The sequence below is a fragment of the Anguilla anguilla genome, chromosome 4, assembly GCF_013347855.1.
Source record: "Anguilla anguilla isolate fAngAng1 chromosome 4, fAngAng1.pri, whole genome shotgun sequence".
Lineage (NCBI taxonomy): Eukaryota > Metazoa > Chordata > Actinopteri > Anguilliformes > Anguillidae > Anguilla > Anguilla anguilla.
The window spans coordinates 43,443,452-43,459,190 of record NC_049204.1 but is presented as its reverse complement, the minus strand read 5'-3'; the positions used below and the strand labels follow the sequence as shown (position 1 = coordinate 43,459,190).

At 38.0% G+C, this 15,739-nt stretch overlaps 1 protein-coding gene across 4 annotated transcripts in view; it reads right to left on the bottom strand.

Annotated features, from left to right (window-relative positions):
• Positions 1 to 15,739, bottom strand: part of LOC118225887 (MAP7 domain-containing protein 2-like) — a 100,919-nt gene that overhangs the window by 28,142 nt on the left and 57,038 nt on the right. For 3 of the 4 annotated variants that reach the window (XM_035414960.1, XM_035414958.1, XM_035414957.1), the window contains exon 9: positions 11,134 to 11,184. The exons of the other annotated variant lie outside the window; for it this stretch is intronic. In XM_035414960.1, the coding sequence (XP_035270851.1) occupies positions 11,134 to 11,184 (51 nt within the window). The remainder of the gene's footprint in view (positions 1 to 11,133; positions 11,185 to 15,739) is intronic. 4 annotated transcript variants of the gene reach the window in all.

The window sequence follows — 15,739 nt, the reverse complement described above, 5'->3', positions numbered from 1 at the left end:
CTTTTGCACCATATCTACCCGCCGTTCACCGAACATATACACTGCATTATGACGTACCTGCACGTTCAGTTATTAACCGGCTACAATATTGCAAAGCCATATGGATTCAACGGGAGCTCTTCTGTGCTTACTGGCCTGTGTTCTTCTTTAAAACCATGGACAGGTTTGCTAATGATATTTCACGCATTGCATAGCTATGTCATGGTGCTGCACTAGCAAAGTCACAGACTGGTAAACCTCCGGGTAAGGTTTGAATCCCGCCTCGCCCTCAGGCAGATAATTTCCTCTTTTACACTAATGTTTTCTTACGCTTACATTTGCTTTACCACAACTCACTCACGGCCACCCATTTCATGACGGCAAATGTATTCCTTTTATTAAAAAGTTACACCAGTTCACTACTGTGCCATTTCTACTAACTATATTTCTTCACTTGGCTACCGTACAAAACCTTCTTATCGGCAAATGCCACGTTTCTACATTCATGTTACCTCGCCCTGTTCTCTATCTAGCCACATACAAACAATTACTACGTATGTACGTTCTGCAACTCGCCATTAACCCTCTATGTTATGCATTATGATGCCAGCTTATAAAAAAATGTTTGTACTGTTTTCTTGTCATAAAATAGATCAAGTAAACATAATTTAAAGAAATTTTCAAGAAATAATTTTTTTGGGGTACACTTTAGGGTGCGTTACCTTAAAGCAACACCATAATGGTAAGGAATGAAAAAAGAGAGTTACTGCTTAAAATTTGAATTAAATTTATTACTATACTAATGGAAAATATTCAATCCCCTACCAGTTTAAAATTCATGCCATTTGAAATAGAAAAACATTAAAAATGAACTCTTTTCATAAGTTTGTTTCTCTGAACATTACCCTCAGACAACATTGTACCATTGTGGAACAGCCTATAGGAATTAATACGTTAAAGAGTGTAAGCATATTTCAGCAAACTTTACATCAACAATCTATCAAACCAAACAATCATAACCCTCTTCAAAACAAGATAGTGAGTCATATTTCAGTGTTTGATCATTTGTGTTACATTTAAATGCTTGTTTTAAGTTTCCTGGTGTGTGTCTTTCCTGACATATGTTGCCACCATTTGTTGTTTTGTGCCATCTTTGCCAAATTTTATCAAATTTATCTAGGTTAATCTGTAGAGATAAAAAAAACATTATGATGACTGTTATGCTTTTGTACAGTATTTAAATCTAAATACACAATACCAAAAAATGTCATGGTGGGAATTCATAATGGTATTCCTAAAATGTCAAGAATAGGAGGTGGTTTGGGGAACATGGCCGCAGTGATTTCATAAAGTCAGCAAGATTGAGTGTCACCCAATGAACATCATTTTATGCAAAGTAAACAGATAAGAAATCGATAAACCATTGTGGCGCATTGAAAGAGGAGGGGTTAAGGGGGGTTAAGTCTGAAAAAGTGTATGAAAAAGAATGTAACTGAGATGATGGCAGAGCTTTCTGCAGAAAGGTCTCGGCTTTGTGATCACTGGTTGAGAATAAAGTCTGATATTCTGAAGATTCTGCCTAATCCTCTTTATTGAAAATATTGAAGAAATTCTGCACAAAGATTGAAGAACTTGTTGTCTGGAAACCACAACACTCTCAAGGGGGGAGACTGCCCTTGCTGGCCTGTCAGTGTCTCAGCTGTGAGCATAGGGCAATCTGGGAGTTGTCCATATCTCCCCATAGGTGGATCTCGAACACGAGATGATGAAAGAGAATTTTAGGTTACTATAGTAACCACAGTTCTCTGAAACATCGAATGGGGAGATCTACCAAGACTGCCCTGCTTGCCGTGCACGAGAAGTGAATATGTTCACTGAAGAGTAGTAGCGCTGTAGTGTCCTATATGCTCTTACACAAGGGCAGTGCCTCCTGTAGCATTGAAAGTGCTGTCTGTCAGAGCCAGATTTGGTGCAATTGAATGCTTCTGAGGAGTCATGACTGAATGTCATTCCCCAAAGGTGGAGCTCTCCACTCGATGTTTCAGAGAACCAGGGTTACGACAGTGACCTAAAGTTTGCTGAGTTTAGTGGGGAAGAACTTAACCCCTTAGCGCACATGCCAAATCTGACCAATCCTTGCCCATTTAGGGGGTACCCTATTTAAAGCTTTATAACTCCAGATGTGAGCATCACAGAGACTTGAAAAATGAAGCAAGACCATTTTTGTACCATTTACAATACGAATTTAGATTATTTTTTAGTTTGCAATGAAATACAGAGAGATTGCAAATATACAGCAAGTTAAACTATACATGTCCTGGATCAAAAACTCTTTGACCACAAGTGTGTCAAATCGAAGGGTGGATACACAGAACTACTAAAGATCTATCAATCAAAAAGTAAGCAGTGTACCCAGTCTCTCCAAATCTATCCAAAAATTATGCATTGCTGTAAGTCACAACATAATCATGTATTTCACTACAAATCAACTGTTTGACTGAAGAAACTCACTGTTGCATAATTTTCAAGTGGGAATTACAAGCTTTCTGTAAGTACAGTGGCTTAAAATATCTAGGGGTCCTGAAACTTATCCAAAATCAAATAAAATGCTTTATTTCCATTATAAAGCATACACATGTGCCCCTTATGAAGGTTTGAGGTGAAACATTGGTATCATATAAAAAAATAATGCAAAAACATTATCAGACTGTGTTACAGTACCTAAATGTGTAATCAGGATGCGATGCTTTTTTGTAGGGGGATGGGATGACATAAACAATATATAAAACAATATATCAACCGTCCACCACGTTTTGGCAATGTTCCAGTTGAGGTCATATCCGGCACATACATTAAACAGAAACTACAAGCAAACCAACAAACGCTTAAATTACAGTGTGAAATATCCTCATTCTAAAATACCACTAACCTATTTAAAGACACTCAATTTAAAAAATAAGGTATATAACCTAAATATTTTCAGCTGCCAGTAACACATTCGGACGATGAACAGTGTTGCCATATTGGGCGGGTTTCCCCCAATTGGGCTCCTTTTGATTACGTTGGGCTGAAAAATACACAGAAAATACCAGTACTCTTTCTATGATGCAGTTTACTGCCGGTTGATTTAATTACCGGTATTAGCGGAATGCATAACATGCAATTCCTCGCGCCCACACCCGCCAGTACCCCTCCTCCCTGGTCGACCGCAGCCCACCGTGATACAGCAGGCTAAAACCGGCCCTGTTATGATTTGGGCTGGTTTTTATTGAATTGGGCAGGTTTTAAAGGGGAATTTCACTTTATAACACTTCTGAGGTCATTTTCACACCTACTTGGGAATTTGTGTGCACCCCAGACAGTTTTTAGGTTGCTTGCTTCAATATTTAGATATACTTGTGTATTTTTTCTGGTTAACTAGTGAACTGAATTGAAAGTGACACTCATAGCGTCATCTTGCGAGTTACTGGGTTGCTGTATTAGTGGAATTTGCCTGTACAGGTACAACTGGGCTATACGCAGGGGTGGACAAAGTACACAATTCCATTACTTGAGTCAAAGTATAGATTAGAGCCCGACCGATATATCGGTTTGGCCGATATATCGGCCATTATTTGACTTTCTTGACGACATCGGGATCGGCAGTTATGCAGCCGATGTGTCCCGATTTTTAAATAAGTATAATAAACAAAAAAACATTTTATTTACAGATTATTTATCTGCACTTGTCTGTTCGAACGTTGTAATTGCTGTTTACTAGAATTATCCAGTAGAGGGAGCTCTAATACAAGTGTGAACTGCAGCAGCTGACGCGCTACTTCTGTAATAAGACGTTTGTCACTCGTGCCTCATCCAATATTCTCCACTGCAAGTCTTATCTGCACAGATTCGGATGCCGCAATAAAGGTATGTATATTTAGTGAAAGTTTTTAATTAAATGCGTTTATACGACCACTATGTTTATCAATCCTCATTATCAAGCGAGCGAGCTAGGTAACATATTTGGTTCACTTTAGCAAGCTAGCTGGCTAGCAAGCCTTTATGAAGTGGCAGTGGCATGAGCAGCGTAGGATCTACATTTCCAGAGGACATCGCTGTATTCTCAAATAAATAACCAGCCAAAATACAATGGTGATTGAATGCATCACATTTGTTTTTTTATCTGAGATAATGATATTAGCTACTATATGATGCTGTGTCAATAGCCAACGCGTTATTGCAAGCGAGTGTCATCTAGTCACGCGTCATCGTAGCAAGCTAACCAGACAGTAAAAACGCAGATAAAACACTTTTAACGTGGATCATTTTAAGCCATGTTATCTAGCTTTGTCCTGATAACATGAGAGAAGGATTGCTGTTGGCAAAGTGAATCAACCAACAGTTAGCACGGGTAACCTGCACGAAAGCGCATTGTAGTTTTTTCCACCACCGAATTCTTATGGACAAGCTTCACGTTACGTATTTATTCCAGTCAATTTAGTTTCATCTAACGTTACACTTGATTCACTCATTAGCTCCTCTAGATAAAGTCTTACTCTTTGAGATCATGTAGTAGGAATAAAATAAGAAAATATAATTCATTTAACTTACTGAGAATAAATAATAAGAAATAATGAGGCTATGTCAACAGCTAATGCGTTATTGCAAGTGAGTGTGTGTCATCTAGTCACGCGTCAGAGCGCATTGTAGTTTTTTTCACCGCCGAATTCTTATGGACAGGGTCGCTAGATAATGTCTTATTCTTTGAGATCATGTAGTAGGAATAAAATAAGAAAATATTATTAATTTACTGAGAATAGATACTAAGAAATAATAATAACAAATTAATAACAACAACAATAATAATAATAATATTAATAAAAATAAATGTTTGAAACTGGAAAACTGATTTTTTAAAATTAATTTGTTTATAGATGGCTGGAAAAGAAAGGAGTAAAAGCAACGTGTGGAGTTATTTTGAATTCACACCACTTGAAGATGGTGTTAATATATATATTTAATTTAAAGTTACAATCTTGAAGATTTCAGTTTCGTTCTCTTTGGCGGTACCAATGGCGAGAAGCAGTAATTGCAAGTGTGTTTTTGGACCTCACTTCCCATAGATCCAACCGGATCCAACCAGTGTCGCCTGTGTGACATCAGTAAGTTGGCACCTGGGCCACGCCAACTATTACACTTATTTACTGAATAAAAAATGGTTGTTATACAAGTAACGTTATGTACATACTCATTCATTGTCTAACATTAGGCTAACTTAAGCTGTCTTTACACTGCCAAGTCGGGTTAAAATGCTGCAGCAGACCTGGGGTAGAATTAGTGATGATCAATTTCCACAAACATTTTTTATCCACCTTTTGCTCGGTATGAACATCTTTACACTGCAGAGAAGAATTTGCGGGATTCGCTGTGGTTCGTGCAATTATGTATCTCGTGCATCATCATCATGAATGATTGTTGTGTGATATTTTTGAAACAACTGCCTTGTTTCTGGTTTTGCTAGCAAAACTGTTTGAGAATAAAGCTGAGCTGGGTGTTAAATTAGCAATCAGAATAAGAAGTATAAAACAAAAACAAAGGAGATTTCATCAAAAAGGGCATCAAGGCTGAAGGAACATATGAGGAAGCGTAATAAAATAATAACAACGCTAATTCCATACAGCCGTATTCTTTTATTTAGTTTTCTCCGGCTTGACATCTTTACACAGAAATCAGACCCGGCTCTGCTCCAATATATAAGCCGGGGTGGCTTATATATTGATGAACTTGATGGCAATGTAAATAACGGTAACGTGAAGGCCAGTTAAGATCAATGATTTGCAACGAGACAAAACAATTTTAGAATGTTGCAGAGAATATTGCAACTGGTTAGTTGCAGAGCCTCTGAAGCCGTTGCCTAGGGTCTCAAAAGACCCACCTTGTCAAATCTCCATGTGCAGTTTTAGAACGTTTACAATCAGACGTCTTGGAATTTTGCAAGTTGCATCCAGTCTCGTTGCGAATCATTGATCTGAACTGGCCTTTAGTTAGCTACATTGCAACGCTGCAACAACGTAGCATTGCATTCGAGAGACGGTTTGCGAGGTCGGTACTGGTCGGTAGCGTCAGCTAACGTTTTTTCTAATTGTTAGCTGACTTTAGATTGTGTTAATTACATTAGCTAGCTAGCTAACGCAACGGTACCTGATATGAGAGATGGATACTGTGCGCAACGTTGTCTAAACTAATGTTGCCTTTATTGACATGGTCCGGTAGCTAGCGTTAGCTGTGCAAATAGCTATGTAACGTTAAATTAATCAAATGTAATACGAAATCTACATCAACAAATAATATGACCTCTCATGTTACACAAAAACTTATTAGGGTTCCATAAACCCCCCCACCTTTAACGGTAGCAGACACCGGAAAAAACAGTAAGCCACTCACACACAGATGAGTTGAAGAGCAAACCTGTTGCGTTAGCTCCGCCTACCCTCTCTGGCGGGCCAACTACTGATGGGTGATGGAAAACGCGTCACTATCTATGCGCCGCTTGTGATTTTTTCCCGGGAATGTCGCCACTGACACCCAGTTCTTTAATCATAAATTATTATAATAATAATATACATTAATATAATAATAGGCTCAATCACCATTGTGTTACCTAATTCAGCGATAGATAGTGAGTTAACAGACATTTATTTTAATGAAAATCTTCGAGATTATAACTTTAATATCACCTTTTTATCTATCAAAAAGTTCTTTGTGTTTATTTTTATTTATTTGTTTGCTTATAAGTTAAATGTTCTCAAATATAAGTTTTTCAAATTGATTTGAAAATGTTGCACTTTTTGACAAAATATCGGTCAAAACATCGGTAATCGGTGGGCTAGGACTCTCCAAAATTGGGATCGGCATCGGACCCAAAAATCTGGCATCGGTCGGGCTCTAGTATAGATACCCCTGGTCAAATATTACTCCACTACAAGTGAAAGTTGTTCAGTCAAATTTTTACTTGAGGTAAAGTACTGGAGTACTTGCTTTTAAAATTACTTAAGTATTCAAAAGTACATTTTATTTTGAATGTCAACGCACTGTTGTATTGTTTCTACGATGCATTTACAGAAGCTCATTTACAGATGCGTTTTTACTGTTATTAGATAGCAACACATGATAGACAGGGGTTAAATCGGGATTTGGACGCTGTGTGTTAGGCTACTTGTAATTTGATTCATCCAATCGTTGGCACGCTTGATTATAAAGGAAAATTACTAATGAAAACAGGTTGAGATCAATGATTAGTTTAAAGTAAAGATTTGCGCCCCACCACTTTTCAGCTCACCAGTCGCCGCTGAATAAAACGTTATGTATGTGGGAAATATTCAATCCTAACTTAGCTGCTGACCAGCAACCTGCTGATTTTGCTTAAGCAATCAAAGTTGCCATTAATAATAGCCGGCGTTCATGGGGGCTGTTTATTCACCTCTCTTTAAAATGTTGCATAGATGAAATTACATGTTAATGAAACTACCTGCCGCGTCCGCTTCCAATCAATCAAGACAATCAACGATATTTTTCTTTCTGTGCTGTCTATATAAACGACTGTTCCTCCTGAGCTTTTTTTTTTTCTTCGGATTTTTGAGTAACTGGCTAGAGGGAACACATGGACTGGAGCCTAAATGGACTGGATTTTTCATAGTTATTTGTAACACTGCCGGTCAAAATTATTTATTTACCAAAGGTGGGTGGACACCGTCCACCCACGTCCACCCCCAATTTAACCCCTGATGATAGATAGCATTGCCTGAAATGTGAAACAGTTCACCTGACCAATCCTAGCATAAAAACTGCAACCACAGACAACTTCATAATTAGCAAACGGGCTACCGTTAGCTAACGTTTACATACCTCGACATGGTTTTTCAGTTTGGGCGGCGAGTTTCTGAATGCAGCGATGTAGTTCATGCGCAGTAAGCAGAGCAAACGTTTAAAACAATATGGATCTTTTTGAATTTCACAAATCTCAAACATGCACTTGAGATATGGCTATGGGTGCTCTGGTGGAGAAGAATCATCCTTATCTTCTGCCGTCGCCATAGTTACCGCCGCCAAGTTCAAATTGAACTGCTCAACCACTGGTGCAACAAGTAAGCACTTTGAACTTGACTGACAGCATATTAGAAGTAGGCTACTGTGATTGGTTTTTCCCTTGTGAGGAACACAGCGTGTGGCCAATCGCATTTTAGAAAATAAAAAAATATTCAACTGTTGACTTCAAAGCTATGCTTCAAAATAACGAGTAACGACAACCTTCATAGAAATGTAGTGGAGTCAAAAGTACAATATTTATCTTTCAAATGTAGTAAAAGTCATAAGTTTCCAAAAAAATAAATACTCAAGTAAAGTACAGATACTCGAAATATGTACTTAAGTACTGTACTCAAGTAAATGTACTTCGTTACACCCCTGGTTATATGTGTCATTTTGTTAACGTTATAATTTTATGTTATATGCACCCCAACGTGGTTAATGTTTTTTGTTGTTTCTAAAATAAGCTAACCAGCTACCTGATTATTTTGCTTAACCTACCTTAATAAGTAGTAAGCCTACTTTTGCCATAACAAGGGTACTAAAATTACTGTACATCTTTTAGACTGCTGTACTCACAATTGGCTTTCTAAATCGTGAAGAAGCATTTAAGGTGGTTTGTTTAAAGTCATAGAATAATTATAACAGTCATATTGATTTGATTATAATTTTTAAATATATAACTGTAAAGTAAATACATTGGAGTGCAAAGCACCTGTATAGGCTTAAAAGCCACAGTAATATAAGCACTTAATGGGAACTATAACCGCCTGAGTCTAAATTATACCTTGGAGTATACAGTAAATACATTTAAATGTACAGCAATTTTCATAGAGCCTAACTATGCCCATTTATTACTCTAACACATAATGGTCACTGGTTGGTTAAAAATGAAAGTAATCTCCCTTGTGGTATAATAATATACAACACCCTTCATTACTGGAAATACTACATTTAACAGGGAATTTCACTTTATGACACTTCTGGGGTCATTTTCACACCTACCCAGGCTTTTGTGTGCACCCCAGACAGTTTTTAGGTTGCTTGCTTCAATATTTAGATATTTAGATATACCTGTGTAAGCAAACCCCCTATCCCCCGTCCAATAGAAACCCATTCAACATCAAACTCCATGTTAGACTCACGCCGGGCACCCACCGCACGCGTAGCGTAAGCGGCGCGTAAGCAGCACGGCGCAGCGCGTAGCGTGTCTCCACTGGTTCCGTTTGTGTCGCGCAAAGGCTTGCTTAAAGCTCTATATTCCTAGTAGCTCTCGCAGTCTGCAGTGGGATTACATCGTGTATTTCATGTTTGTTCACGGCTGTTGATTATGGGTAAGTGAATACTTGGTGAGAGACCTTTTTCAGTCTGTTAATATGGTAATATTTTTTAACACATGTAAATACGTGAGAAAGTAAATGCTTTAAAGAATTACCATAAGCTTAAATCGCAACGTAGCCTACATAATAATCAATCTCAAACTGAATTAATTTATTTGCTTGGTTAACAAGCGTGCCAACTTTGTGAAGAATATGTAATGATCATAATAATAATAATAATAATAATAATAATAATAATAATAATAAATAATCCATAATCAACCATTGAGAAGTTTTATTGAAGGGGGGTGCGGGGGGTGCAGACCGCACCGGGTGGCATCAGAGGGGGGTGACACTGAAATGACTGCCAATAATTTTTTTGGGCATTGTTTTGTGTAGCGACGAGTTGAATGTGTCCGAAGCAGTTTACTGGCAGTTGATTTAATTAGCGGTATTAATGTGACGAGAAGCGCTTTGTCATTTGAATGCATAACATGCAATTCCTTGAGCCCACACCCACCAGCCCCCCCGCCCAGCCCCCCCCCCCCCCCCCCCCCCCCGTCTACGAACTTCCAACAGCGAAGCCCCCCCCCCCGCCCAGTCACCGACATCAGATAACACCAACGGTCGACTGCACCAGGTGTCACCAACCCTAGTGACGCCACTGCCTAAATGTGTAATTAATAAGGTTTAATTTCCTATGAAATCTTTAGTTAAATAGCTTTAATGCACTATGCTATCACTAAGAAATAATGACAATGGTATCATAAATGCCAATTATGCCTTACACAGCAATAAAATGACTCAGTAGATATAATAAAAGAAAAAATGATAACACTGGAGTAGGGTGACTATATATTGGATCTCAAAAAAAGAGGACGGGTGGGCAGATGTTATGAACATAAAACTAGGCTATATGTTTATACTGTATATGGTATATGGAACAAGCAAAACATAACTGGACAATTGAGGAATTTAGAAATCCCTCCTGGACGGATATTTTTTGACACAAAAAGATGTCATGTTCAGCAAAAAGAAGACATCTGGTCAGCCTACGCATGAGTCCATCACTCACAACAATGGCATTTGGTTATTATTTTTATTCCAATGACATAGAACCCTTAATATTTCCAAACTGATGCATGAATTTTATTTTTAGGCTACCTCGCTCACAACCGAGCCTGTCTTCCCACTTCGGCACACAGTGAGTCTCCAAATTACCATTTAGTCTCAAGCACGTCAAAATCCATGACAAAAATTCCACTTCGCCAGTGAGACAGCTCGTCACATGCCATGCACCAGCTGGAAAATTGAGCCCTAACACTGATCTGATGTTTTTCAATACTGTATGCTGCTCTGCATAATAGCAACTGCCACTCTCAATAAAACACCCAAAGCCAGTACGACCACTCACTCAACAGGACAAATGCACTCAACTGTAATAGGAAACACAGCCAGTACAAACATGCCCAGTCAACGCTATTTATAAAACACAACACAGAAATGTATATTTATGAATTGTGAACATTTTATAAAAAAAGAGTGTACTTGCTAATTTCCAAATGTACTCAGGCATACACCAAGGCCAAATGGAGAAGGTAGGCTATTAGCTGTTATAAGCTGATAGAAGCAACAAAATTATTTGGACTTCACTCTCAGACTTTGAAAATTCCTCTTGTTGAATCTTCAGCTCCACTCTTATGGTTGTGTTCCATGTTTTCCATTTCCAAGCATAACTTTTGCAACCCTCCTTTGGCCTCCATGGTCTTACCTTGGCATCAGCATCACCCTTTCTTGTTCTCTTCATGATCTCCTCAATCCTCTACAAAAAGGGGAGAAATAATTGTGCTTTTGCAGTCAACAATTGTAGATAGTGCTGGCAGTTGACAAGGGTTCAGTGCTGATAACTGTTGATGTGTTGAGTTTGGACAAACAGTGCAGTGTTGTTTTTACCAAGCATACAGTAATAATTATAGAGATTTAAACTGAAATGTGCACAGACTATTGTACAATCTATACACCAGTGCTGGGAATATTCATGAATTTAATTGAGAACACATAGTAAATTTCAATTCAATTCCTGCAATTGGAATTGGAACTGGAATTGCACCCAGGTCTAAGGAAACAGAATTGGAACCAAATTGGAAAGTAAACAGAATTGAATTCCAATAAATTCAATGAAATACCACTTCTAAGAGAGGTTGTCTTGACTTGATAAACATAAATCAAACACTATGAATCAAATAAGCAATAGTTAAACAAATAGTTACGGCAAGTTACAATAAACAATATTGCCTATCTTAGCAAACAGAAATTCAACATGCTGTATTCCAAAGCAATGTTGCTACCTAATGCTTCCTAAATTATTTAAAATAACTTGGCCCTGTGTTTTTTCATTTTACCATGAGAAGCGAATGCAGAATGGGCATTTAGGTGAAGTTTGACATGATCACAGACTATAGTACAAAGAAAATATACTGACCATGACCGAGATGAGTTTCCTTATTGAACAGATGCAGATGCAGATAAAGCAGATGGTATTAGCTAGTATATGCAGTCCTTGAATGGACCAGGGTTGAGAAACACTGTTGTAGACTGTAGAAACGTACTAATTGCTTGTATGTCAGTAGATAGAGAACAGGGGGAGGTAACATTAGCTAATGTAGAAACGTGGCATTTGCTGATAAGAACGTTTTCTATAGTAGCCAAGTAAATAGTTAGTAGAAATGCCACTGTGGTCAGCTGTTGTAACTCTTGAAGGAAATCAATAAATATGCCGTCATAAAATGCATATGGCTGCATTGAAGATTCAGATATTCTGATAACTGCAAAAGCAATAAACAATTATAAGTCAGCAAATAAGAGTGCATAAGAAAATAAAGATTTGCCTGAGCCTTAGCTTATATTCGATCCTCTGATTTCTGGAATAATTTGTATGTCAATATTGCATAAGGGAATGAAGTTATAAACACCTACTTAGTTAAATGGATATGAACGGCTTTGCAATAAGAAGAGGTTGTTCAATGCCGTCATGTGGTCGTGGTTTTAAAGAAGGCAGGCCAGTAAGCACAACTGACCTCCATTTTTGTTATTCCATATGGCCTGGCTATATTGTAGCTGGCTAAAAAACATTCACATTGAAAGCAAATGTAGTTGGTTAACTGAATGTGTAGATGGTATCTCATAATACAGTGTATATGGTGAAAGACCAGGTAGATTTGGTGCACACGAATCCAGAAGAATTATACAGTTGCAAAGGAAATAGTTGAGAAATAATAGACAATGATTAGTGAACAAATGAGCATGCATAGAAAATGAAAAATTTGTGCCATGTATGTGACATTTTGATGCTGGTGTAGCTAAATGATTGGCTAGTGTAGGTAAATGTCCAATGAGGAGACATTGTTTGTGGGCTTGCAGCACTGTAATGATGTAATCGGGCAGGAAAAAATAAGGAGGAGAAAACGCAGAATCCCTTAAGTTTGAGGATTTATTGTGCGGACGTGTGAAGTTGCTTTTGAATTCTGAAGGTGCAGAAATGATTGTATTTAAGGGCTGAGAGTCTTTTGGTCATTGTGGTTATTTCTGTAGGAAATCCTGAAAAGTGCCAAACTCTCTGTGCTGTATAGTTATGAGGCATGTTGCACCGCCAAGGAGTAACTTGGTGGGATGGCATACCTGCCATCTCAATATGTGACTCAAGCCGGGCACCCACCGCACGCGTATCGACCGCGAGCACACTATGCGCGTAACTGAAGCGTAGTTGAAGTACTGTTATTACAATGGCAGCGGGTGACGTCGTCTCCACCAGATGCGAACGCGTTGCGAACTGGCTGCGAAGCTCGCGCAACACAAGCGAACTGAAGCGTAGTTTTTCGCTTCTGTTCTATTTTTTCGGCTTGTCGCGCGTCACGATGCCCTGTTTATACACAGAAATATGCTCTAAAATGCTAGGTATACATGCTCTGATTTATATTTCATCCTTATATTACTGGGGGTGTGTCCCTAGTTCCCTCTTGCAGTAGTGGAGAAAGATAACACCAGATATTTTATAAGCAGCTAAAAAATACAAGCTTTTTCGTTTTTCTATTGTCCTGGCAGGAAAAAAAAATTAAAACTGGAACCTGGGGAAAAAAAAAAGGCAAACTTAGTTTCGCTATCTTATTTTGCGGAGGGGGGCGGGGTAAATTTGAAAATACACCACAGAAAGACGTAGCCTAATGAATGATGTAGAAGTGAATGCACCGAGCAGCGGTTTGTTAGCTCGAGTGTTGGAAGGTAGTTTTTAACCAACCATTGCTCAGCCTATTTGACTTTTCCGATGTCTTCGTTCGCCGTGCTTTCAAAAAGGGCTTGTTAATAAAATCAGATAATCCACAGAGCTTTAAAAAATCAGATTTAGTGGTCTTGCCGATGGAAATGCACCTATTTTATAAATGAAGGTGTAAGCAAGCCTTTATTGCTCTTGTACTTCAAAGCTTCCGGTGTTCATGACGTTGTGGTGTTCATATCCCTTCAAGTTTAAACTGTTACGCTATCTTTTTGACGATTAACTGATTTTACTAAATATGATCATATAAATGTTTTGACGTGAATAACAAGACGACACGGCAATTCCCAATGGTTGATTATGGATTATTTATTATTATTATTATTATTATTATTATTATGATCATTACATATTTTTCATAAAGTTGGCACGCTTGTTAACCAAGCAAATAAATTAATGCAGTTTGAGATTGATTATTATGTAGGCTACGTTGCGATTTAAGCTCGTGGTAATTCTTTAAAGCGTTTACTTTCTCACGTATTTACATGTGTTAAAAAATATTACCATATTAACAGACTGAAAAAGGTCTCTCACCAAGTATTCACTTACCCATAATCAACAGTCGTGAACAAACGTGAAATACACTATGTAATCCCACTGCAGACTGCGAGAGCTACTAGGAATATAGAGCTTTAAGCAAGCCTTTGCGCGACACAAACGGAACCAGTGGAGACACGCTACGCGCCGTGCCGTGCTGCTTCGCCGTGCTGCTTACGCGCCGCTTACGCTACACGTGCGGTGGGTGCCCGGCGTTAGTCACTCAGCATCGCGCACAACAAAGAGGCTAACAATTTTTATTTTTTTTTCTTCTAGATTCTGACATTCTTAGCAGAGCAGCTATGCTCACTAGTAAATCAACTGAATCTGGACAGACTGAATTGCTTGACGGCTGATACTGGGACATGGCCATCAGTCATTAATTGGGGCTTACTGATAGCTTTGTTCATTACATTGTCAATGGTCTGCTTCCTTTGTCAACTGTTAAAAAAAAGAGTCAGCTTCAAATTCTCAAGTCTTCACCATGCCAAGATGCAAGCACCTGAGTCAGTAACTTGTTCCACAGTGTACAGCTATCATTAACACCTTCACACACATGCCAAATCTGGCCAATCCTTCCCCATGTAGGGGGTACACTATGTAAAGCTTTTTAACTCCAGATGTGAGCATCACAGATATTTGAAAAATGGCTTAAATTAAACAAGACATTGGTACCATTTACAATACTAACTGTAGATTATTTCTTCCAAAATGATGAATATAAACTAAAGTGCCACAAAGGCAACTGTCTCAGCAAAAAGCAAAACTGAATTTGCTCTTATTTAGTTTGTAATGAAGTACTGAAAGATCCCATACATACAAGTTAAACTATACATGTCCTGGATCAATAACTCCATGACCACAAGTTCATAGAATCTATGGGTGGATATGTTGAGCTACTAAAGATTTATGAAGTAAAAACCAAGCAGTGTCTCCAAATCTAATCAAAATGTCTAAATTATGCATTTCTGTAAATAACAACATAATAATGTATTTCACGACAAATTAACTGTTTTGACTCACAAAACTCACTGTTGCATAATTTCAAGTGGGAATTACAAGCTTTCAGTCAGTACAGTGGCCTAAACTATCTAGGGGTTCTGAAACATATCCAGAATCTCTCCAAAAATGTTTTTTGTCCATTATAAAGCCTATACATGTGCCCCTTATGAAAGTTTAAGACGAAACATTGATATAAAACATTATCACACAATGTGTTACAGAATCTAAATGTGTAATCACTAACTCTCGTATGTTTTTCTGTACTCTACAATATGTAATGTTTTCTTGTATAGGGATGGGACAACATTAAAACAATATTCAACAGTCCACCATGTTTTGGCAATGCTCCAGTTCAGGTCAAATCCGGTGCATTAAACTCAAACACTGCTCAGCTACCAACGAACGCTTACATTACAGTGTGAAATATCCTCATTATAAAAATAAAATACCACTAACGTAATTAAAGACACTCAATTTCAAAAATAACATATAACCGAAATATTTTTAG